This window comes from Sorex araneus, chromosome 1 (genome assembly GCF_027595985.1).
Source record: "Sorex araneus isolate mSorAra2 chromosome 1, mSorAra2.pri, whole genome shotgun sequence".
Classification (NCBI taxonomy): domain Eukaryota; kingdom Metazoa; phylum Chordata; class Mammalia; order Eulipotyphla; family Soricidae; genus Sorex; species Sorex araneus.
Window position 1 is genome coordinate 65,736,441 of NC_073302.1, and position 27,338 is coordinate 65,763,778.

At 42.0% G+C, this 27,338-nt stretch overlaps 1 protein-coding gene across 3 annotated transcripts in view; it reads right to left on the reverse strand.

The window, feature by feature from the left end:
* The window catches only part of KDM4C (lysine demethylase 4C), a 432,788-nt gene that overhangs the window by 357,523 nt on the left and 47,927 nt on the right, over positions 1–27,338 (reverse strand). For all 3 annotated transcript variants that reach the window (XM_055145808.1, XM_055145803.1, XM_055145813.1), the window contains 2 exons: positions 26,513–26,688; positions 23,057–23,171 (listed from right to left, as the gene is read on the reverse strand). In XM_055145808.1, coding sequence (XP_055001783.1) covers positions 23,057–23,171; positions 26,513–26,688 — 291 coding nt within the window. The remainder of the gene's footprint in view (positions 1–23,056; positions 23,172–26,512; positions 26,689–27,338) is intronic.

Consider the following 27,338-nt stretch of genomic DNA (forward strand, 5'->3'; position numbering starts at 1 on the left):
TTCATTAATATAACATTGAATATAATGTGTATTATATATAAATTCATGTGCATATATACATATGTATATACATTAATATTTTGCAAAATAATTTGATTGAAAGAAATTTAGAAAGATGGGGTAGAGAGCAAGAACTATATACATTCATTATTAACTCTATTTTGATCAGTGATTTGTAGATACGGATATTAGTATAAAATTATACAAAACAACTCTGAGTTCAGAAGAAAATATAAGTTAAGGCCAACACCTGCTGCAGTAACAAACAATTGATTGGGGGCTGGGAGAATGGGTCTGTGGCTAAAAGCACCTGCCTTGCAAGCAGGAGGCTGTGAGTTTGATTCCTGGTGGCAGCCACATGCACCAATCATAGTGGGAATTCCAGTGCTGCAAAGGAAGCATGTGAGCTCTGGCCATCTCAATATGACCATCATGTGCAGGTGTGCAAGACCTGGAACTGGAAGTGACCGACCCTGCAAGCATCAGAGCCACAAAGGCGGGACCCGGGTCATCACAAATCAATGAAAGAAATTCAGAGCATCTGCTTTGAACACGCTTCCACCTTTGGTACACATTTCATTTGCAGGGACAAAGGGGGCTATATTTCAATCTATTTATCTGCACAGCACTTCTGTAATCATAATCAATACCAACATGTCAATATAACAATAGCAAAATAAATATTTTGTATCCCTTCCCACTTTAGCTTTAGTTTGTGATACATTATTTCCTAATAATTCAACTCATTTTTTTTGCTTTTTGGGGTCACACCCGGCAATGCTCAGGGGTTACTCCTGGCTCTGCACTCAGGAATTACTCCTGGCGGTGCTCGAGGGACCATATGGGATACTGGGAATTGAACTTGGGTTGGCCACATGCAAGGCAAATGCCCTATGCACTGTGCTATTGCTCTCCAGCCCCATCAACTCTATTTATTTTTTTTAATTTCCATTATTTTCGGCCACTTACTCCTTCAACTAAATTTATCATTTGTGTTGATGGAAAAATTTCAAAACAGGAAAGACTGCTGAAAAATATCTATCTAAACATTAGCAAAATAGGTGAAATAATGGAGTTTTTTTTTTTAACAGTAACCCAAAATGACTGGTGAGAAAACTGAGAGAAAACATTCAAGTCACTAGCCTCATGCCCCTTGTAAAGGCAGACTGGTGGGAGGGAGGTAAATGGGGTGGGGGGGAGTTGGTCGAGGAAGCAGGCGCTGGTGGAGGGACTGGCATTGGAACACTGCATGCCTGAAACTCAATCATGAGTAACAAGAATTTTCATGGTGTGGGGCTGGAGTGGTAGCACAGTAGGTAGGGCGTTTGCCTTGCAAACCCAGGTTTGATTCCCTGCATCCCATATGGTTCCCTGAGCACCACCAGGGGTAATTCCTGAGTGCAGAGCCAGGAGTGACCCCTCTGCATCATCGGGTGTGACCCAAAAAGAAAAGAAAAAAAAGAATTTTCGTGGTGACTAATACAACTAATTTTATTTTTTTGCTTTTTTGGGTCACACTGGCGATGCACAGGGGTTACTCCTGGCTCTCCCCTCAGGAATTACTCCTGGCGGTGCTCAGGGGACCATATGGGATGCTGGGAATCGAACCCGGGTTGGCCACGTGCAAGGCAAATGCCCTATCCGCTGTGCTATTGCTCCAGCCCTTACAACTAATTTTAAATAAATATAAAATAATTACTCTAAAAATTAAAAGAAAATTTTTTGGTTTATTAGAAATTATCAATTATTGATTTACTACACAGTACTTTGTACCAACTCTGAATTATTCCCATATACTTTACTCTTATCCAATTCTAAGTATCAGAGACTGGGTACCATACCTATGAGATCATGAGGCAAATACAATGTCTTTTCCAGTTCAGTCTATTGGTGTTGCTATTAAAGAGAAGCATTAAATTCATTTTGTATACCAAGAAGGCCCTCCCCAATAATTACACCAATGGCCCCACATCAAGTATGTCTAATAGTTCTTCTATCAACTAAAAACTTGCAGGGCTCATCTGTTTGTGTTTGGAGCTTTAGATGTCTCTCTAATAGTATACTATTACTCTTAGTTCCTCAAACTTCTGGAATGGGGAAATTATTTAATACAGCAGTTAATGAAGCTCTGCTTCAGATAATATAATTCTAAAATACTAGAGGAGAGGTCACGCAGATAGCTCAAAGGGCTGGGGATGTTTTGTAAGCACGAGGTCCAGGTTCAATCACTAGTACTTCATGGTCCCCTCAAGCACCTCCATAAGTCTCTCTCTCTCACACAAACACATACACACATACATACACACACACACACACACACACACACACACACACAGCAACACCACTGAACATGGCCTAAACCTATCCCCCCTCCCTCTAAATTAAGCCAGGGGAAATAACTTAATTCTCAAATTCTTCTAAGTAGCCATTCTATTTGCAACTTAAACTCCACAGTTAAAAGTTTGCTATTAGGAATTTGGTCAAAGTAGTATCCTTTAAGAGAAGATTCTAGATTCCATCTTATGAGAACTCATACAAGTTCAATAAAATTATGTAAAACTTTTCTCTCATTCTATTTATAGTGATGCAATCTCAACTCTAGCCCAATCAGACTTTGGTCCAATCACTCTAATAAGAGAGTTCTATTTTAAAAGTCATTAGTGAGGCAATGAAACTGAAGTAATGCATGTATGTCATACTACAGAAATCATGTTAAACTGAATAAACGACTTGATTTGGGAACAAACTTTTCTTCTGAAACTCTTATATCTGGAACTCTTATCTAATGTCTGACTGACACTGTCTTTCAAAACTATCTAAGGCTATCTAAACTATCTAAAGGGGCTGAAGCAATAGCACAGCCCCTCTAGATAGTTTGCCTAGGGCGTTTGCCTCGCATGTGGCCCACCTGGGTTCAATTCCCAGCATCCCATATGGCCCCCCAAGCACTGCCAGGAGTAATTCCTGAGTGCAGAGCCAGGAATAACCCCTGAACATCGCTGAGTGTGACCCAAAAAGCCAAAAAAATGAGTACTGCCAGATGTGACCCCTGGGATCCTTGAATACTGCTTGGAAGACCCAAAAAAATAATAATAACTTAAGCCAAATCTAGATTTAGATGGAGAGAACAACATACTAGAAGACCCAGATTACACTACTGGCTCTGTATCTGGGCCGAGGATTTTAAGACTCACCACACAGTACTTATAAAATGAATTGATCTTGTTCTAATGATTCCCCAGAAACAATAGTTAAGATGCGGTTATCAAAATAAAACCAAAAAAAAAAGTACTATCAGTGTCGGAGAGGTAGTACAGTGGGTAGGGTGGCTTGCTTTGCACACAGCCAACCTGAATTCAATCTCCAACCTGGATTCAATCTCTAGCATTCTATATAGTCCCCCGAGCACTGCCAGAAATAATTCCTGAGTGCAAAGCCAAGAGCAGCCCCTTGCTGTGTATGGCCCAAAATACACACACACACACACACACACACACACACACACACACACACACACCGTGCACAATGAGATCAAATGGCTGAAGCACATGTCTGGTGTGCAGGAGGCCCGGGTTCAATCGTGGGCACCACAGGGTTCCCTGAGCCGGAAGCATGGAGTTTCCCCTATACTGCTAAATGTGGCCAAATGCAAAAAGCTAGTAGGCATCTCCTGGGCCATTTCCCATGACATCTTGTCTTAAAAGATGTTGGTGTGTTTTATTTTTAAAACTGTCATTTTCTTAAGTAGTTCTAAAATAGAAGTTCCCTACTGTCCTACTATCCCCTTTCCAGAAAAACAAAAATCATTCAGACCTCATGAATTCCACCTACTTCAAGCCAACAAACAGAAAGCACCCCCCTACAGTACCCGAGACTATATGACTCCCCATTGTTCTGCAATCCCCAAAGGGCTGTGGGGAAGGCAATACCCATTTGGGGATACACTGTTTTCTTTTTTTAATTTTTATTATAATACCATGATTTACAAGTTGTTTTTAATACAGTTATTTCAGGCATTAAATGTTACAACACCAATCCCACCACCAGTGTGCCCTCCCTCCACCAATGTTCTGAGTCGCACCACCACCCTCGCCTGCCCCCTGCACAGTCAAATTTACTTCATCTTTTGTTTGTTACAAAACAAAGGTAAATGGAATTATCAAAACTTAGATCAACAAGAGTCAATTAGTGATAATTGTTATATCTCACAATGAATTTACTAAAGTCACTCTGAGGATCTACTATGCTGTTAAGCACTAGGTGAGCCTTCTGTGTTCTTGTTTAGGCTCACTGAGTTTGGTGGTCTTTTTACGCAACTTTCCAACCAGATTTGCTGTGATCCTACTAGGCCAACAGTACTATGAAATTTTTAAGGTGTCACAGCCGTGCAGTCCAGGAGTTACAGATCTAAAACAACTTGGTGGCTTGGCAGTTCAATGAGGTTCAATTGTGTTGCCAGGCTGTTTCTATGTCAGGGGCTGTCAGGTGTACATGCGAGCTGCTGTGCCTTCCAGCAGACAGGACAATTGCCCACCCCCATTCTGAGAAGGCCCCAGAGTTCTCAGTCCAAAACTGTACCTGGGAAGATTCAGCAGCAGCATGTTACTTTGGAGATGTGATGCTGGGCCATTTCTCTGCCAGCAAGATGGCAGGTGTCAGGGATATACTATCCTAAGTAAGACCTTCTCTGGCTCTGACAGGCTTTGACATATGGAGAAAGTAGAAACTGCAGAGCTGCAGGCTGGACTTGCTCATAAATGACAACTGCAGCACAGAATTCTCCACAGTGCTCTTGGTCAGAACCTGCTGCTAAGCATCTCATTACAGCCTCCGGACTTTTTTTGTCTCATTTTGCTTTTACACTGCGGCTGCTAGCAGCTAACATTTATTCAATACATACTATGGAGCAGGTCCTGTACTAGATGTTTTATTTATGTCCTCTGATATTATCCTACCAGGTAGACAATGACTACTCTCACCTGCTGTCAATGCCGCTTATAGGTGGGAGAATTCAGTAAAGAGGAGTCAGTCAGCTCGCACAGTATCTCACAGGTCATCACTGAGTAGCCAGGATCAAGGGCAACAACAGAAAACTCCAGCCCAGGATGGCTCTACTGCTTCTGAAGCTGCAAAGCTGGACACTGAGCCAGAAAGTCAATGCTTGGCTGGCCACAATCACATAAGCAAGAAGGGGGAACGTCCCTCCACGCCCTCAAACCAAGGAAGGCATTCACTTGAGAGTTGGGTTTTGGTTGTTTTGTTGTCACACTCATCGGTGCTCAGGGCTTACTCCTGATTCTTACTCAGGGATCACTCCTGTCAGTGCTCAGGGAATCATATGGGGGGCCAGGGAAAAAACCCAGGTCAGTTGCATGCAAGGCAAGCAGCTTAGCCACTCTACTATCGCTCCAACCCCAGGTGGCTGCTTTCTTAACTTATTTTTATAAAGAATTATCTGTCATGTGATGGCTTGAATGAACTCATTGGTTCATTCATAGGCATGCATTTGGGGGAGAGAAATTTTTGTTTAAGGGACACATGCAGTGATGGTCAGGAAACCAAGGAGTGACAGAAATCAAATCCAAGCCTCTTGTATGCAAAATATGTGCTCTGATCCAGCTCCTTGGTCCCATATATTTTCTATTTGTTCACTTAAAGAAGGTAGATTTCCAAGGGGTGCTGATTTTTTTTTTCCAAAGAAGGTGGTGGGTCAATGAAGTTTAGAAACCCACAGTTTAACTGAAAGGACATATAACTATATAAGAAACATTTCCAGCTTCCCTTATTACAAAGGTTCCTCTATGTGCAAGCCCTGTGCTGAGAAGGCTAAGAAGAAGCTGCTTCAGCAGGCACGGGTCCTCCTGACCTCTGACCCATCACTAGGCATTCAGACAGCATGGGAAGAACTCAAGTTGATATCTGAGAGCATGAGGATAAGGATCAAATCAGGATGATGACAGAAGAAATTGCTGGGAGTCCAGGGCTCTGATAACACCAACACGTTGGCCCTGCAATACCTACCTGCCTCAAATTTTTCAGTAAAAACTTAAATACCTCATTTGTTTCAGCAACTGATTCTGAGGGTCTCTGTTACCGAGAGTAAAACAACACGCAACATAAATATTTCCTCCTTGGGCTGGAGCAATAGCACAGCGGGTAGGGCGTTTGCCTTGCATGCGGCCGACCCGGGTTCGATTCCCAGCATCCCATATGGTCCCCCAAGCACCGCCAGGGGTAATTCCTGAGTGCATGAGCCAGGAGTAACCCCTGTGCATCGCTGGGTGTGACCCCCCCCCCAAAAAAAAAGAAATATTTCCTCCTTATCCTTACTAGCCAATCTATAGGTCCCTGTCCTCCGTTCTTTGGTTAATTAACGGAGAAAACATAGTGATGCTAAGGTAGTCCTTCCACTATAGGAAAAGATGACTTTAAACAGTTCCAACAAATGGACTAGATTTGAACTCTTTATAACTATTGACACCAGAAAAATCCAACGTAGACTCAAAATATATCATTTGGATTATTCTACAGACCTCTACTTTTTCTGCTGCTGCAACCATTTGTATTTCCACCTTGCTTTTTTTCTCTTTCACTGATGTTTCTCACTAAAAGCAATTTTATTCAGTTCTCAGCATCGCATATGGTTCCCTGAGAACCCGCCAGGAGTAACCCCTGAGTATCACCGGGTGTGACTCAAAAAGAAAAAAGAAAAAAATAATTCACACTGAGAGAAACTATATATATGTAAGGAATATGGGAAGGGTTTCACATTCCCACCAGACCTTAGTAAACAGAAAATTTCATCTTGGATGACTTGATCTCTTAATGACAATCCCTATGGTCAGAACAGGACTATTCAGTACTGCAAGTTTTCTTTAGGCATTGGGATCAGGGGTGCTACAAAAGTACAGCCAATAAGGACATAATCCTGCCTCTATGAGACAAACTTTCCATGAGGTCAGTTCTATAAGGGAAAGTCACATGCTGATTATCACCCGAGCAGCAGCTATGCCAGTTGCCTTGTGCTTAGACTTCCATGTATGTTAACTGGTAAATAATGAGTCTTGGTGATAGAAGCAGGAGGAAGGTGACTAAATAAACAGGTGAAAAATGCCCCTTGCTTGGAGCTGTCTCGGCTCACCACTACATCATTGTTTGCTCTCACTCTGGCTCGGCCAAGATGAACAGGTTTGTGGGAATGATGGCAGAGATCAACCACGATGCTGCAGTGAATCCTTTGAAAGTAGAAAAATGGGCAAACCTCCATTTTCCATGGCTTCCTGCTTCTAGGTTTTGGGGAGCTGTGCCCATGGGTTCAGGCCTTAGTATTGGGCCTGAGGGGTCACAAGTATCCTTACGGGGGTTCAGAATCCAGGTCATCCTTGTGCAAGCAAGTACTTTGTCTTCTGTACCATTTCTACACTTCTTGGATATGTACTTTTGTTAATTTACATGTATGCTAAAGATTAATACATTAAGTATCTAATTAAAGTTGTCTGGAAAGGCTCTTGAATAGGGTGGATTAAAGACAGTTGAAATGAATAAATAAATAAATAAATAAATAAAATAAAAGCAATTTTAGACTTAACACACTTTCACAACACATGGCAGAAAGCTGGAACTGTTGATTCTCACTTTTATTTTTCAAAAAGAAAAATAATCTAAGATACATCCTATGGTCTTGTTTTCATTCTTGGTGTGTAAAATTTTGGATAATATACATAGGTTCCAATAAGTTCCTCTTGCGTACATTATTTCCTCAATGAAAAAAATAATAAAATATCCAACTATTTTTCTCATGTATAAAATTTGAGACAAAAAAAAATTAATGAGTTCTTTTGTTTTGTTTTGTTTTATGCCACACCCAGCAATGCTCATACTCCTGGCTCTGTACTCAGGAATTACTCCTCACAGTACTCAGGGGACCATATGGAATGCCAGGGATCGAACACAGGTTTACCACATGCAAGGCAAGCACCCTACCAATTGTACTAACACTCCAGCCATTTTTTAAAGGAAAAGTGAGGGGATATGAGAGAGAAAGAGAAAGAGAAAGAGATAGCTTCTCCAAAGTGGAAAAAAAATCAAAAAACACAATACTTAAGAGAAAAGAAAACATAAAACCAATAAACCATTGTATCATCTTAGTGATTGTTTTTCCTTTAAAAAAATAAGAACACTTATTAAAGCATAATTAGAGGGGAGAGAGAGACAGAACCAGAGGTGAGGACATTGCTTTGCATGAAGCTGCAGTCATCCCATATGCTCTTACATACAAACACCACCAGGGGTCACTCCTGAGCACAGAACCACAAATAACCCTGAGCATGGATAGGAGTGGTCCAACTACTAAAGAAAGCATAATTAGAACCAGGGGCTAGAGAGACTTCAGTGAGCTGGAGCACACGATCTGCATGTGGGAGGCCCAGGTTCTCAACAGTCCCCACCACCAAAAGGCCCCCAGACTACCATAAGGGATAATATACTCCCTCCACCACCCAGCCACGATCAGCCCCTGAGCATCACTGGGCATTGCTCAAATAGTCAAACAGTAAACTTCTTTTTTTTTTTTTTTTTCATTTAAAACACAATTAGGATCAGACTCCTAGAACTCACTGCTCTTTGCTCTCGTGAGCACAGATGCCCGCTGATGTGAAACCGCTCCCAGGCAGCAGGCACATGGGAGCAGACACACTTCTCCAGCTCCGCACCGCTGCTCTGGTTCCAAGGCCAAGCAGAAGCTGGATCTGAAACTGGCTCTGAAGAGTGAGCACCTCCAGTTTGCGGGGATGCATCCAATATATACCCAACTTTGCTTATTCACTCATGCTGAATTATCAACATCTTCGTAACATTCATTACATTGTACATACTACTTCATGACTACATTTGTGCATCACACATTATTTCCCTTTGTGTCTTGCAGGTCAGTTTATATTCTTTCCTATTTAAAAATGAAAAGACTTGGAAATCATTTTAGTACAGAAACGCTGACCCATATTTCTGATCATTTCTAAAACTGATTATAGATTTTAAAGATATGGGTCAACAGATCCAATCAAAGGTTAAGTGAACTTCTCTAACCACCAGTCTTTCTTTAAAAAATCATAAGCTAAAATCTAAAAGATCGTCATCTTCCATTTTTTTTTGTTCTTTCAAGTAAAAAAGATGACCCCAAAGTAGGAAATGAGTTTCAAACACACATATGTTTTTTGTTTGGATTGTTTCTAAGCTCCCCTACAGTGTTCTGCAGGCTGGGCTATTCCAAGGGACCCGGGGGTCACTCCCATGCTCGACCTGGACAAACCTGCAGGCAAGGTCAGGACTGCGATGGCCATGGAAGCAACTTGCTTCTGGGACCAAAGCAATAATACAGCAGGTAGGGCATTTGTCTTGCATGCAGCAGACCCAGGTTCAATATCCAGCATCCCATAAGGTCCAACAAGCCTGCCAGGAGCACTCCCTGAGGCCGGAACTAGGAACAAGCCCTATGTCATCTGGATGTGGCCCTCCTGCCCGGCCCAATGCCTAAAAAAGAAGCAGCAGTAGCTTGCTCTCACATGGCACTAAGTAACCAGGGAAGACCATAGCTAATATCAATCAAGAAATGAAAAAAAAAAGGATATATACATTTTTTTTAAAATACATAGTATGAGAATAATAACCAAAGACAGTCGAAAGCAAGGGCCAAGACGACTGATCCTGGTAGGAAGCTTACCACAAGATGTGGGGGAGCACAGTTAAGATGGAGAAGGGACCACTATGACAATGATACTTGTAAATGATCATGCTGGACAAGAAATGAGTGCTGAAAAGAGGTAAAGAGATAATTCATGATACCCTTTCAGTAACAGTATTGTAAACCACAGTGACTAAAAGGAGACAGACAGACAGATAGACAGACAGTAAAAAAGTATTTTGTCATAGAGGCAGGCTGTGTGGGTGGGGAGCAGAAAGGAAATTGGGGAGATTGGTAACAGGAAACTACACAGGTGAAGAGACAGGTGTTAGAACATTATACGACTGGAATCCAATCATGAACAACTTTACAACTATGCATCTCATAGTGATTCAATTCAAAAAAAAAAAAAAGGAAAAAGTCCAAAATGCACAGTGCAGTTCAAAGTCATCTTCCTGGTAACACTGTGAAATAGCATAAATTGAAGGAAGAAGGATGTTTCCCAGCTCTGCAAGTAAGTAGGTATCAGTTTGGAAAGATTCTCACATTTTAGCCTGAGGACATTTGTCTATAAATGTATGGCTACACTGCACCATCTCTAAGATTCCTCCTAGGTAAAACCATCATGATTTTATGATGACCAGCCACATGCAATACTGACAATCATTTTTAACTCTGGGCCTCACGTTCTTTCCCCTTCAGTAACTCCCACTACTGTCTCTCTTACTCTTTCCCACATACTGCTGCACACCCCCCACTCCAGCCCTCCCCGGTATACTGATCCATGAGCCTCTGCAGTCTCTCGGCACCCTCACCCAACAATGGCACTCAGGAGCTGATTGATGTCCATGGTGCCACCACCCAGGCACCTTGTCTGCACAGTACCCTGCACTGTCATTTGTCCCCCAGGAGAGGTAAGCATTTTGTACCAGCAAACTCCTCATACCCGTAATACTTCTTTGTTTAGCTTTAGTTTGGTTTTTTTGGTTAACACCTGACTGTACCCAGGGATTACACCTGGCTCTGCACTCGGTGATGACTCATGGTGGGACTTGATGACCATAGGGGATGCTGGAACTCAAATGGGGACCCAGGTTAGCCATGTGTGAGGCATCTTCCCCACTACACTACCAATCCTGCCCATCCTTAATACTTCTGATACCCCCATAAACCAGTATATAAGGAACTCTACATATATTTATTAGATTATCAATTTAGAACCTTATCAAAAAAATAAATACACTTTAATTGTAATATAGAACAGTTTGGGAAGCAAAGGGAAAAGTGAAAACAGAAATGACCAATCCCATCTCTGTTCAAAACGTGGAGTTTTTTTTTCTTTTTAAAAATTTTGGGCCATGTGGACCAGAGAGCTAGTACAGTGGCAAAGGCACTTGCCTTGCACACTGCTGACCTAGGTTTGTTACACAGAATTCCATACAGTTGCCTGAGCACCACCAGAAGTGATTGCAGAATGTAGAGCTAGGAGTAACCCCTGAACATCACCAGGTATGGCCCAAAAATAGAAACACAAATTTTGGGGGCCACATATGATGACAGCAATATTCTGTGCTCAGAGGTCACTGCTCACAAGGCTCAAGAGACCATACACAGCACCACAGAGGGAGCCAGGCTCAGCCACCCCTATAGTATCTATCCAGCCCCTCAAGACAAGTTCTTATAAACTGTTACCGACAGGAGATCAGACAATCTGCTGACTTGAATATCCCAAGATCATTAGTTCCTAGAGTGGCAGCCAAATCTAGTTTAGGGCAGCTGTCCTCTGCTCTCTTTTTGTCTCTCTTGAGAAGGGGGCACTCCCAGCAGGGCTCTGGAATCAAGTGGTGGTGAGGTTCAAAGGATCAAAGCCAAGGGCCACCCAAGCACAGCAGGAGCTCCAGGCCTCAGAGGCATCTCTCCTGCCCAGGCATTCATATTTTTTAAAACATTCTCCCGTTGCCAGAGAGACAGCAGAGTGGATAGGGTACTTTTCTTGCACATAGTTGACCTGGGTTCAATCCCCAGCACCCTTATGGTCCCCTCAAGGTTTGTCAGAGGTGATCCCCAAATACAGACCTAGGAGTAAGCCCTGAGCACTGCTGAGCATGAGCCCTCCCTGCAAAAAAAGGAATGTTCTTCTAGAGATGAAGCTCCTTGTCCCCACAGTGTTCCCACCTAGCCTTCTTACACGCGCTGGCTAAGTACACTGAGACCACCCTATGCCTAGGCTTCATGGACTCATCCATCACAGAATCCTGTAGATTCTCACCACACTGCTTTGGAAATATCCCTCCTGAAAACTTCACTTCAAGAACTGATGAGATAGTCCATACACGATGTGACACAACTGGGGCTGGAGCGATAGCACAGCGGGTAGGGCATTTGCCTTGCACGCGGCCAACCCGGGTTCAAATCCCAGCATCCCATATGGTCCCCTGAGCACTGCCAGGAGTTAATTCCTGAATGCAGATCCAGGAGTAACCCCTGTGCATTGCCATGTGTGACCCAAAAAGAAAAAAAAAAAGGAAACTACCACAACTTCCCGTGTCTAGATGATGGAACAATTTGAGATCATAAGGACTAAAACGCCATTCTCTAATTAATGTTCAGCCGTAACACGGGAGAAGATAATGACTTTCAATTAAATGAAAGTCTTACTTCACAGAACTCAAATATGAAAGTCATAATCCTGTATAAGGCCAATAGCAGCGCTCTCTCTCTCTCTCATTCTCTCTCTCTCTCTCTCTCTGCATCAAAATATTTCTCAAACAATAACATGGATATAAACATCACATTACATCACATTTAGGGACCAGAGCATGGGGGAGAAGGCAGCTGAATAGAGAAGGGATCACTAAAACAATGATGGAGTGATTGTTCGGGATGGGAGATGTGTGCTGAAAGTAGATAAAAGAACAAATGTGATAGCCTCTCAGTATCTATATTGCAAACCATAATGCCCAAAAGTAGATAGAGAGTATACAGGAAATTGTCTGCTACAGAGGCAGGAGGAGGACTGAGGGGGAGGTAATACTGGGGACATTGATGGTGAATAATGTGCACTGGTGGAGGGATGGGTGTTTGATCACAGTATAATTGAAACCCAAATATGAAAGTTTTATAACTGTATCTCATGATGATTCAATAAAAAAAAAGAAAAAAAGAAAAAAGTAACGGCCAGAGTGACAGTATAGACAGTATAGCGGGCAGAGCATTTTCCATGCACACGCCAACCCAGGTTCAATCCCTGGCATCTCATATGGTCCCCCGAGCACCACCAAGAGTAATTTCTGGCATAACCCCTGAGCGTCACCGGGTGTGAGCCAAAAAGAAGAGAAAATAAAACGACATTTTGTTATTGCTCTGACTTAAACTATTTTTAATTTCAGGATATACTGTATGTTAAAATTACGGAATTAAAAAGAGCAGGAAAGATAGGAAGGTATTCATTCTGGTGGTTTATATATAGTTCAAGTGTTTCACTGTATTTGGCGATACAGACTTCAGTAAATTTGTTGTCCAAGAGCACCACCTAGTGGATGAGAGCATTTAAGCTACCTCATTGTGAGAAGAGAAGTTAAACTGTAAGTTAAAATGCTTTTTAGGCTGAAATATTGGTATGAAAACATTTTCGTGCTCAAATGATTTTGTTGATAAAGGGGCTCTTGACAAAAATACAGACTTAATAGAAATATTGACAAAAAACTCTCAAAGAATCACTACCCAAGAATTCAGTTCAGCATAAGTGTTACTGATCATAAAGCAAACTTTTTTTTTGCGGGGGGGGGGGGTGAAGAAAGCATTTTGGCTTCCCTTCCTTTTATTTTTTTTATAATTTATTTATTTTTTAATTGGTGAGTCACAGTGAGGGTACAGTTACAGATTCACACATTTTCGTGCTTGTTTTTCCCTCATGCAATGTTCAAGAGCCCATCCCTCCACCAGTGTCCATTCTCCACCACTTATGAACCCAGTATCCCTACCACCCTCTTATACTATCCCCCCCACCCCGCTCCACCTCTGTGGTGGGGCATTCCAATTTGTTCTCTCTCTCTCCCTTTGGGTGTTGTGGTTTGCAATAGGGGTACTGAGTGGCCATCATGTTCAGTCTCTAGTCTACTTTCAGCGTGCATCTCCCTCCCCGCTCAAGATTTCCAATCACATTTTACTTGGTGCTCCCTTCTCTATCTGGAATGACTTTTCCCCAGTGTGTGAGGCTAGCTTCCAAGCCATGGAGCCAACCTCCTGGGTATTATATACTACTATTCTTGGGTATTAGTCTCCTACTCTGTTGTTCTATATTCCACAGATGAGTGCAATCTTTCTATGTATGTCCCTCTCCTTCTGGCTCATTTCACTTAGCATGATACTTTCCATGTTGATCCACTTATATGCAAAGTTCATGACTTCATCTTTTCTAACAGCTGCATAGTATTCCATTGTATAGATGTACCAAAGTTTCTTTAACCAGTCATCTGTTCTCGGGCACTCGGTTTTTTTCCAGATTCTGGCTATTGTAAACAGTGCCGCGATGAACATGTAAGTGCAGATGTCATTTCAACTATCCTTTTTTGTTTCTCCAGAATATATTCCCAGAAGTGATATTGTAAAGCAAATATTTTCATACTGGAGGTTCAGAGAGCCATGAACTCAATCCCTCCCTTTTACAGACTCTAAAGCAAAGACAGAACTTGCTTGAAAGTCACTGCTAGGTTGGCAAGCATTGATTATGTAGGTAAATATGCCAAATGTTCTATGTTGTTTAATACAGCCTTCTGAAACACAGGAAATGAGACAGTGAGTGTCTGTGGTAAAATGCCACCCTCCCAGATTAGCACTGATCTGGCCACACCACTGTGCACTGTGGCCTACCCCGCACGGTCCACGTAAGACCAAGAGGCTCCCTGGCTCCCAGATCCGCCTGCTTCCACCATCCTCAGCCATTTTCTCAGCTCCCCCTGCCCAGGAAAACTATTATACCAATCAAACAAAATGAATAAAGGAAAGCTTAAGTCATCCAGCAGAAGGCCATCTATTATCTTTTTCTTTTCTTTTTGGCTTTTTGGGTCACATCCCTCGATGCTCAGGGGTTACTCCCGGCCCTGCACTCAGGAATTATTCTTGGCAGTGTTCAAGGGGCCATATGGGATGCTGGGGATTGAACCCCAGTCTGCCACACACAAGGCAAATGCTCCATCTGCTGTACTATCACTCTGACCCAAGACAGTCTATTATCACAGGAAAGGATTATGTGTTCTTTAAAAAAAAAAAAAAAAAAAAAAAAAAAAGGAGCCCACCGCTGCCGAGATGTGACCCCGGGGGCCGCACACGTGTGCGGCTCCTCCGCAGTTGCACCCGAGTGAATCCAGACCCAGCTGAACCAACTACAACATGGACTGCTCTTGCAGATTGTTTCCAGCCAGAAAACCAAGCCGAGACCCCATGCCCGCCCTGGAGGGGAAAGGTATTTCTCTCTCTCGCCTGTCCCTTCCCGGGGATGAAGGGCGTGGGGACCGCCATATTATGACGACCACAGATGGGGTTTACAAGCTTGCAATGATCGAATATCCAGAAGAAATCTCCCTGGACTTAGTTGTTAAAGTACAGAAATACAAAAAAGGTTGCGCAGTAGCGGCCTCGAGACCTCATTTCTCTTCACAACAGGTCTGACTCTAGTGGGGTGCTCCTAATAATAATGGTGAGGTTTGTGTTGAAATATTGAATGTAACCAAAGTAAATAGAAAGTAAAGTGAAATTTATCAGTTACAAGGTGGGGGGGTGCGGGGGTGGGCGGGATGGGAGGTGTACTGTGGTTTTTTTTGTTTTTTTGTTTTTGTTTTTGTTTTTTTTTGTCTTCGGTGGTGGGATATGGGCACTGGTCAAGGGATGATTTTTTTTCAGCATTGTATGACTAAGACTTAAGCCTGAAAGCATTGTAATTTTCCACATGGTGATTCAATAAAATAAAATTTTAAAAAAAAGGAGAGAAAATGATAAAAACCAATTTCTAATAAAAGGGAAATTTTAAGAAAACAGTAAAGAAGAAAATACCAAACTTTTCTGACAGCCATTGTCTTTGAATGCCAGATTTTTCAATAATTTCTGTTTTCTCTCATGTATACTTTCCCGATTTGTGTTGTTTTGTTTTGTCTTTTAGGCCACACCCAGCGTGCTCAGAGCCTATTGCCAACTCTGTGCTAGGAATCACAGAGATAGCACAGAAGCTGGGGTGCTGGTCTCACATCCTTCCAACCATATGCAGTGCCAGAGACCGACCCAAGCTTATCGGCATGTAAGCATGTGCCTTAACTCCTGTACTATTGGGGGTTGGAGAGATAGTACAGTGGGTAGGGGGTTTGCCTTGCATGCAGCCGTCCTGGTTCGAACTCCATCATCCCATATGGTCCCCTGAACACTGCCAGAGGTAATTCTTGAGTGCAGAGCCAGGAGTAACCCCTGAGCATCACCAGGTGGACCCAAAAAGCAAAAGAAAAACTCCTGTACTATCTCTTAGGCTCCAACACTTCAATTTTTGTATTTAACACCTTTATTCTCTGTGAATGGAATATTCAGAGTCTCTTGCCTGCACGCCTGGTTGTCTTCCCCAGGGCCCCAGGAGAGGATGGGCTCCAGATTCTCTCCCCAACCCGAGCAGAGCTCCCATCAGCCGAAGACCTCCAGAGCCTAGCCACAGCCATGCCGAAGGCCCCTCTCCATACGTTCGGACAAGCCTCACGCATGAAGGTAACAGCAGAGGAACCCAGGTGTGTGGGACTCAGGGCTGAAACCTCCAAGCCTGCTCAGATCGGGACTGGGCCTCTTCCATCCAGATTTCCCATTTTTCAGTAGGTAGGCGGTCACACCCAGGGACTGCCCCTGGCACCGTGGAATCCCATCAACGGCCAACATCCAGAGACTTAAAAGCAAGCTCCCGGATATCTTATAGCCTAGTTCTCCCTCTGGGAGAAACTGGCAAGCTACAGAGTTTCCTAACTGGCAAGATCCCCATGGTGTGTTCATATGCCAAAACCAGTAACAAGTTGGGTCTCATTCCCCTGACCCTTAAAGAGCCTCCAATGTGGCATCATTGGGAAGGACAAGTAGAGAGAGGCTTCTAGAATCTCAGGGCTAGGACGAATGGAGACATTAATGAGACCGCTCCAGAAATTCAACGATCAATGGGATGATAATGATGATGACGATGATAATGATGATGATGATGATGATGATGATGGTGAACATCTATATTACCAGACAAGTCCTTTTGATTTTTTTAATTTAAATATGTAAAACTCTTCCAGATGATCTACCAACAAGAAAACTGAAAAGGAAGACTAGAAAGAAAACCCAAGAGGGGACAGGAAAGCAAGAGTACAGAGGGTAAGGCCTTCCACATGGCTGACCAAGTTCAATCCCCAGCACCCCATATAGTACCCCAAACACTACTAGGAGTGATCCCTGAACACAAAGCCAGGAGTAAGTATAGAGCACCAGTAGATGTGGTGCCAAAAAAAGGAGGAGATGGGGCTGGAGAGATAGAACAACAGATAGGGCACTTGTCTTGCACAAAGCTGACCCAGGTTCAATCCCCAGCTCCCATATGGTGCCCAAATACTGCTAGGAGTAATTCCTGAGTGCAGAGTCAAAAGTAACCTCTGAGTATTGCCAGGTATGGTCCCAAAACAAAAAACAAAACAAAGCAAAAATAAATCAGGCTGACTCCTCACCCAGATCCACAGCCCCTGTTCAGTGTCTATCTCCTATTTCTCAAGAATGTGTGCAGCAAAAAGCCTCCCAAATGAGAGATGTCTTACTGTCAAATATACCCTCCTCCTGCCCTAGTCGCCCTTCTCCCTCCTGTGCCTGACCCGAATTTATTCTTCTGAACCACATTCAGAGCTTCTCTCTCCTCCGGTTTTCCTTCTGGGCCAGAACCTTTGATGTGGAAGGCCAGGGTTCAGTCCCCCAAGGAGAGAGCTATGAGAAGCGCCTGAGCACCACTGGGGGCAACCCCCGAACCAAAAAATATTTAAAAAAGAAAAAGAAGAAGACGTCTTCCTGCAAGGCTGAACCTGTTCTAAATGTCTTTGTCAGGCCCCATGGAAGCCTGTACTTGCAGACTAAATTCATTACGTTGTTTTGGTCCTCTGTCCCTCTAAGACTGTGAATTACTTGAGGAAAAAAAAAAATCCTTATTCAGGACTTTTCTGTACTCTTCTCTGTAGGATAACATTGGTTTGTCCCTCCTCCCTTGCCACAAGGAGCTTAGGCTTAAGTGCTCTGGAGACACTCCCATTCCTTTGTTTATCTGTAAACTCTTCTCTGCACCCTTTTTCCCAACCAGTTAATCACCTTTTTCCTAATCAGATTCTGTTATCTTGTAAGATCAGATCCTTCTAAGGACTCTGAACTTGTACTGTAAAACTGTAAGTTAGTGTCTTTAGCACAGTTTATCTTAAATCAATGTCCTTTCTGTATGGACACAGGAAGACAGTAAATAATATGCTTTGTAACTTGGGAGTTGATTGACTCCAATAATATTTATTCCTGGGCATCTGCTTTCTCGACTCAGTTGACCTTAGTTCCTAACACCCCAAAAGCAGGGTCCTGACGAGGAACAGAATGGACCCAGGGCAAGCTGTGAGCTACCCTGGCATCGAAATGGGCCAGGCCAAAGCGACACAATATTCAACTATAAGTTGAGGGCATGATCATGGATAATGCTGTCATGATCCAAAGGTAACGATGAGATTAGGATCCTGCTGGGGTTAGGAAGATTAACCTGGCCTGAGGACTGTGGTCTGGAATGTATAGTGAGATGTCCTCAGGATAAAACAAACTTTATATCTCTTACTGTACTCATACAGAATGACATTGCTAGAAATATTAGAAGTAGATTTGCTATAACTATTTAAGCAGATTATTAGCTCACACCCTGATACACCCTTGTTTGGACCCCCACCCTTGAGCGATCTCCTTAATGAGATTTCCTTAGATGAGATTTTGTTAATCTCATATGGTTTTACCCTTCTTTGTTGATTTGTTAATGTTCAACCCACCTTTGTATCACCACCCTAATGTAATTTGCTATATAAACTAAAACTGTGGGGCACTGAGGGGAAAAAAGAAGAAGACAGAGGAAGAGACAGAGGAAGAAGACAGGGGAGACAGAAGAAGACAATATAAGAGAAGACACAGAAGACACATGGGAAGACACAGAAGCGAAAACAGAGCGGTCGGAAGAGACCAGAGAAGAGACTACAGAGACAGAGACAGAGAGACAGACAGAAGCAGGGGAGACACCAAAGCAGAGCTCAAGGCAAAAGAAGTGAGAGTGAGCAGGGGAGAGAGCGAGCGAGAGAGAGAGAGAGTGAGAGAGAGAGAGAGAGAGAGAGAGAGAGAGAGAGAGAGAGAGAGAGAGAGAGAGAACGGGAACGGAGATTGGAATAAACTGCAACTGATACCAACCAGCCTGGCCCTCGTTCCTTCCTTCACCTGCCTCATCATCACCATCAACCTCCCTGGGGTGGGGAGAAACGGCATGAGACTACAGAACATGGGGGTGGAAGAGATAGAGCCCCACTGGCCCCCTCCCCTCCTTTTTTGTGTACTCACACACTTCTCAAAGTATTTCTCTGACCTTTCAAACCATCTCCATGAACTTCCACCCCCATAAAAATAAAAAGGCTTTGTTTTTTCTATCATTGTTATAAAAGGTGTGTATATCTATCTATATATGTGTATATATATATGCATAGATATAGATATACACACAAATATACCTCCTCATGCTCTGGTTCTCAGGGGCCATTTCTTACCCACAGATAGAGACCTCATGTTTGGGACTACCCATGCCATAATCAGCTGTTAACCCATGCCTTAGCCAGGATTAAATTCAGAGCCTCTTGCATGCAAAGAATGTGCTCCATATCTCTGAGCTATCTCCCCAGCCCCATTATTAAAGGAAGAGACCATAAGTTAAAATTAGGGTGGAGGGGGAATGAAATGCATCTAAAGATGATGATTCCTTTCAAAATAATGCCATGAGCTGCTTTGTGTTGCAAATATCCATATTTGATCCCGGCAATACCTGGAACAACCCCTGAGCAAGGAGCCAAAAGTAGATTTGAGTACCTCAAGATGTGGCCCTTAAAAACAAATTAAGAACATGATAAAAATGAAAGAACATAATGAAAAAATAAAAGAACATAATGAAAAACATAATGAAAAAATAAAAATGAAAGAACATAATGAAAAAATCAAGTTCTACATGAATATGGGTCTTATGGAAGATGGTCCCTAAAAAGCAGTGTGGTCAGGGTGAAGAGAAGGTGAGCTCTGGAGTGTGTTGGTTGTAAATCTTGGTTATGTTACTCACTACTCTATCACCCTGTAACAATCACTTTACTTTTCCGAATCTGTTTCCTTTATCTACAATTTGCAGTAAGTCGTGGGAAATAAATGAGGTGATATAAAGTACTGGGAGAGTGTTGAGTATGTGGACATAACCCAAATGAAGGGGGTGTGGGGCTAAGAACCAAAAGAACTAATAGAGCAAAATATTAGATGAATGACAGTAAGGGGAGGAAAATATGAAATTTATATCTGGCAGAGGAAAAATTGTTTCTATTTTAACATAAGATGCCCAGACAGCACTACTTCCGTTAACTGGAGCATACCATGTTCCTAAAAAGTATTTGGGGGTAAAAATAAATTAAGAACACATTTGTAAAAACTAAAATAAAATAATTCCATGAATCATAATTCATGCCCACTATAAGTGAAATGCTGAGTTGAAGAGCTAAAAATGAAAGAATACAACAGTAAACAGTAAAAGAATACATGGGCCGTTTCCACACACATTCATTGTGATGATTTCAAACATTCCTGACAGTTATGGGTTATTATTACATTCACTCTTCATCACGCTCTATAATGTTCTTACTTCCTCATTACTCTCCACCTAACTCCAGGGGGGAAGCATAAGTTATTTTTCATTTGTTTGAACTTAAGTGTCTTGAGTGTGATTGGTTTTATTTACCAGTAGCAGTTTACAACATCTCTCATTTCTTTCTCTATGCTACCAAAACACTGAAAGTGTCAGCTCAGCTCTGGAGCTATTAAATGCTCCCACAGAGTCTACAGAAATTCCATAAAATACTATGCCTTGTAGGTTCCACCAAAATGACAGAATCATAGTTCCAAAACCTGTAAATGATGAGAATGTTTTCAAAGTGCATGTTTATAAACCAGTGGATTTTGTACATTGGATTTTAATAACCAAAGTTACTCAAATCTGAAGGCTAAAGTCAATGTTCCTCTTGAAACAATGCCAATGTATAAGTGGTTTTCAAACACAAGCAGTAAATTGATCAGCACAGCAAATCAAAGTCCATCAGCTTCATATGAGCCATCAACAAAGGCAATTTCATTACCAAATATAAAAGAGCTAGTTTGCAGTATAAAGTCAATTGTTCTGAAAATCACCCTAAAGATACTATTTCTCTTAAATATATGTTAAGGAACAAGAAGGTCAATGATTCCAAGGAGCAGTTACAAAAATAAAACTCAGTTTTATGTACTGTGAAGCACCGAGACACACAACCGCTCAGTCTAATATCCAGACAATTCCTCCGCTCAGTCTTCCTTTCAAAAGCCTGGAAACTTGCCAGGATACCCCAAAGGGGAGAAAGTACAGAGCAAGCACAAAATTTCCATTAGCTCGGGAAAAACTTGTTGATGACATCATCTAATTGTACACATTTCACAACTGCAAGACGGACAATATATGGCTGCGTCCTTAAAAACCAGGATGGAAGAATGAGAGCACAAGGCACCCTTGGGAGGTTGAGAAAACCTCTCAGGATCCCAGTTGTAAATGCTAACACTCATTCTCTGCCTCACCCATTCCAATGAAAAGATCACAGAAGGTGGTCTAAGAAGGAGCCAAGTTCCTTAAGGAAACCTTACAGCAATTATTTTCCCAAATTCCTTAAGGGAGCCTTACAACAGTTATTTTCCACTAAAGCAGTTATAATATGTTAAACCTAAAAGAGATCTGTTATCACTAACAAAACTGTATCACTGTCATCCCATTGCTCATCGATTTGTTTGAGCGGGTACGACTAACGACTCCATTGTGAGATTTGTTGTTACTGTTTTTGGCATATCGAATACGCCATAGGGAGTTTGCCATGCTCTGCCATGTGGGCGAGATACTCTCAGTAGCTTGCCAGGTTCTCCGAGAGGGATGGAAGAATTGAACCTGGGTTGGCCACGTGCAACACAAGCACCCTACCCGCTGTGCTATTGCTCCACTAACAAAACAACAGATACAAATACACCTGAGAAGACCAGAGCCATAGTACGGTGGGTTCGATGCTTGCCTTGCATGCACTAAACCAGGGTCTGATCCCCAGCAATACATATGGTCCCCTGAACCTCACCAGGAGCGAGTATCTGAGCACAGAGCTCAGAGTAAGCCCTGAGCACCCTGAGTATGGTGCAAAAAAAAACAAACAAAAAACAAATGCACTTGGGGGCCAGGGAGACATATTCTAAAGGCTTGCCCATTTATTGTAAGCAGGAGCTCCAGGGCATATCCCCAGCACCACATGGGACTCCAACCACTACCAGGTGCAATTTCCTGAGCACTAGGCTGGAAATAGCCCCTGAGACTGCAGGGTGTGGCACCCCCAAAAAATACTTAGGGGTCAAGGATATGAATCTATATGATATCCTGGGTTGGTTAAATTGCCCTGGACCACAGAACCATCTCATGTAATCCCTGAGTCAATATTACAAAAACAAATAAAATGCTTTTGAGATTGAAATATGAAATATACAAAGCAATGATTTAATACAGAATACAATGATCGGTACTGTGTCCAGAAAAAAATAAGGAGGATGAAGATTTAAATAATCTTTATATATTGGGTATCTATGGACTTGTCACCACTCTCAAAAGTCTACAGAGAAGTCAGTGTGAAGAGGCGGGAGGTGGAAGAAAGATGGGAGCCTAGAAATGGCAGAGGGATGGAGGAAGGCCTTAGGGATGTTGGTGGTGGTGAAGGTATAGTAACTGTATCAAAACCATAATTTACTATTTCTCATATGGCCTTTAAACTGCTTTTGTAATTGAAATATCAGATACCCACATTTTATATTATCATTGTACTCTCAGATACACGTACAATTGGCTGGTTTCAATTGAAAACTATCAGCAACAGAAGTCCTTCTCATGTGCTCTTCATTCCTTCCTGTGATGTGAGGAATTCTAAATCACTCAAAGTTTAACAACTTCAGAACTGCCTCAAATGGTAATCAAAGCAGCAACATGAAATTATCCTGTGAAAAATCTACTATAACATACTATACCTCATCATATATGCTCCCATTAATGTCTGCACCATAGATAGGAGCCACAAAAGTTAAGTTCTTCCAGTATTTGCGTTCCAAATCTTCATAATCCAAGTATCTTGGAGTACAATATCTGCAAAAAGTAGATTAGGGAAAAAGTAGCAAGTAAGGCAATTTTAAATTTTATCCACTTATTTTATTTAGATCACTTTAACTCCTTAAATTACTGTATAGGTTTCTACATAACTCTATATGCTAACTTCATAGTTTTAATTAGTAAAAAAAACACTTTCATGTAAGTATCAGGATTAGAAGCAAAAATCAGTGACAAATCAGGGCCCAGAGAGACAGCACAAGCCAGGGGTTAAGGCACTTGCTTGCACAGAGCTGACCTCCATTCAATTCCAGGTCCATACCAGCAGCACACATGTAAGGTCCCCTGAGCTCCCCCAGGGTAGCCCAAAAACCCAAAACAAAACTTTTAAAATTTAAGTAAAAATTGATTTTCTTTTAAAATATTTTCTAAAATCTTTTTGTTGTTGTTGTTGTTTGTTTATTGCTTGTTGTCTGCTTGGGGACCATGCCTATCTGTGTTTAGAGGTTACTCCTGACTCAGAGAGCACTCCTGTCAGTGCTCAGGAGATCATATGGGGTGCTGGGAATCAAACTCGGATCAGCAGGCCAAGGAAAGTGCCCTACTTGCTGTACTATCACTTAAGTCTGATTTTCTGAAGTCTTTAAGCCATTATACCACACTGCTTGGTGGGCCATACAGTGCTGGGGAACACATTTAGGAAAATTATTTATACTGGAAATAGACTAGGAAATTTTAGGAACCTAAATGTAAGAGACAAAACATCAACAGTAAAATTGACAAAAGACAGTATCACAAAAAACATCGAAGTAAAGCCAAAAACCATACCATTATTAGATTAACAAGTACATCATAGATTAATGGTAGGAAAAAATGATGCCTTTCTTACCAGAAGAAGTGGGAGCATAAACTGGCAAATACCTTCAAACATAATATTTCAGAAATAACAAAGGCCTTAAAACACGTATAACTCTGAGTGAGGGAAATAGCTCAAAGAGATGGAGCGCATGGCTGAGGCCCTAAACGTGTTTCCTAGCACTGCATGGCCCACAAAGCACCATTTGAAGGGGCCCTGGACCTTCATCACTGCTGGAATCACCCCTATTTGAAAAAAGAACAAAAGGAATGACTTTGGGCTGCAGCATTAACTGAAAACTCAAGCTAATATCCAACAATTAGGCTTATTTAAATAGAATAAATGACAAAATAAAGTAGTTCTTTATATATACTGACACTGAAATCTTTCCACTGTGTATAAAACAAGTTAATAAAAGTGATGTAATTCTATTTATGTAAAAATATTTGTAACTCAGGGCTGGAACGATAGTACACCAGGGAAGGCATTTTCCTTGCATGTGTCCAAACCGGGTTTGATCCCCAGCATCCCATATAGTCCCCGGAGTACTGCCAGGAGTGATTTCTGAGTGCAGAGCCAGAAGTAACCCCTGAGCATCACCAGGTGTGACCTGATACACATACACAAACACACACACACACACACACACACACACACACACACACACACACACATATATATATCCAGAATATCTTGTAACTCGTGGCTGAAAAAATAGTACAGCAGGTCTGGCACTTGCACTGCACACGGCCAACCCAATTCAGTATCTAGCACCCCAAATGGTCTCCTGAGCCCCACTAGAAATGATTCCTTAAGCACAGTTGGGTGTATGGGTGTAGCCCCAAAACAAATGAAAGAATTGCAGCTAGCAAAACATGCCAAATTATTAATATTAATGTGTTAATGGTAATTTCAACAGAGAAAATTACAAAATGACAGCTATTTATATTATTTGAACTTTAAAGAATAATTGGGAAGGAGCAGTGCTCAGGACTACTCTTGGCTCTGTGCTTAGGAGCTGACTCCTGGCAGTGCTTGTGGAACACTATATGATACCAGGGATCGAAACTAAGTCAGTTACATACAAGGCAAGCACCTTACCTCCTGTACCATCTCTGTGGCCCTGAAGAACACTCATAATACCGACCAAAAAAGGAAAAATCTATTTTTGTATGTTATTTTAAAAAATAAAAAACAGTAATCAACCAAATGAGACAGTAATTTAATAAACAAGTAAAAAGACACTCCCTATGAAGAAACCTCCTATGTTCGATTGAATTGAATTCAATAGAATAATCAACAACAATGGGCTGGAGCGATAGCACAGCAGTGAATCAACAACAATATCTACATCTACTATGCTAGGAACCCTAACTAGTTGCCTAAGCAGACAGCAAAATTAACAACTGCATTTGAAATGTTAACAAATAATTAGCTGATTTATTTTTTTTTAAAAAAAAAAGAAAACTAGAACCTGACAAGGTTTCATTTTGACAGGGCAGACAAAAGGGAAAAACATCATTAACTCTGCTTCATTCTACAACTTCCATTCCAGGCACAGGCTACACAAGCTAGTAAGAGATCTGAGTCAGGAGCAGGTGATCCCCGAGCACAGAGCACCACGGGGAGTGGTCCAAAAAACAAAACAAGAAATTACTGTTATTCTCTCCATTTTATTGTTATACGAAAGTAAAGGAGGAGATGGCTCAAAAGGAACACAGGCTCTGCAGTCAGGGAGTCCCTGGTCCAGCCCAGCCCAACAAAAGGCAGCAGAGATGTTCATTAAGACCTCCAGAGGGCCAGAGCAATAGTACAGTAGGTAGGGTGTTTGCTTTGCAAGTGGCTGACCCAAGTTTGATCCCGGGCACCCCATATGATTCCCCTAGCTTGCCAGGAGTGATCTCTAAGCACAGAGACAGAATTTGGTCCTGAGCACTGCCAAGTGTGTCCCCCAAAAAACAAACAGGAAACAAAAAACCTTCTAGAGAAGAAGACTGGAATTACAGTACAGTGGGTAGGGCTCTTGCCTTGCATGCAGCCAACCTGGGTTTGATCCCCAGCACCCCATTTGGTTTCCTGGATACTGCCAAAAGTGATCCCTGAATGCAGAGCCAGGAGTAACCTCTGAGCATCACCAAGTGTGACCAAAAAAAATTAAATCTGTGAGAGGTTCTCTGTTACCTGAGAGACAGTTCAAGTGCATATTCTGCACACAGGATACCCAAGCTTGATCCCAGGCACCACAAGGTCCGCCAAGCAACCCTCGGAGTCACCTCCAAACAGAGTTGGACCCCACCTGCAGCATCACTAGGTGTGGCCCAAAAACCAAAGGAGAAGATAAAATGAGAAACAGTTCCCTCAGTAAGAAAGGAATGAAAACAGGCAACCATGTGAAGAACAGAATTCAGAAACCATTACATGAGGACAAAGAATCTGTCCTGGAGACTCCTGCCTTCTTGGAAATTCCTATGTCTATAAGGTATCTTACCAGGCTTGAAAGAAGGGAGAGCAACAATTCACTCACTTGCCACTGTTGGCCAGCTGCCTGAATTCCTTCACAGTCATCGCTTTTTTCTGGATGTTGTACTGAGTGAACAGACCTGACTGCCCGGTAACCATCTGCTGGATTGGTGCTGGAATAAGCAAATTATCAATGTCATCATAGCACTGCCGTGGCTTCCACTCTTTAGGAGGAATCACCTAAAAGCAAAATAACAAAATATTATCTTGAAAGTGTTCCAAGTACTTACTATCTTTCAGACTCCAAGAGAATACAAAGAAAGAAGCTCAGCATCTCTACAAGTGTGCAGAAAATCTGTGAAGATAAACAGTAAGGGGACACTTCTTTTTATCCAAATATTTTTAATACAAATGTATTAAGTACTTACTACCTCAAATACTTGTCTTAGCTTATTTTGTAGTTAAGACTGTTTATTCTCAGGCAAGAGACATAGTACAGCAAGTCGGAGTACAGCAAGTAGGGTGCTTGCTATGACTGGTCAACCTTGATCCTTGGCATCTCATCTGGTCCCCTGAGCCCTGGGCTCTGCCAGAGTGATCCCTAAGCACAGAGCACCACCAAGTATGGCCCAAAAATAAAACAAAATATATATTATTATTCTCTCAATTTTATTGATATACAAAAGTAAAATAACCTACTTAAATTCAAAATTCAAATACCACTTATATTACTGAGAAAATCTGTTTAATAAATATTTATTTAGTCAATATTAATTTGAACACCTTTCGCACATATGACAAATAGCAAAGTGATGTGCTAGTAAGTGTCCAACAATCAGCTTTCTGGGGTAATGGAGGAATACTAATTTGTAGCAGGCTTATTTTTGTTT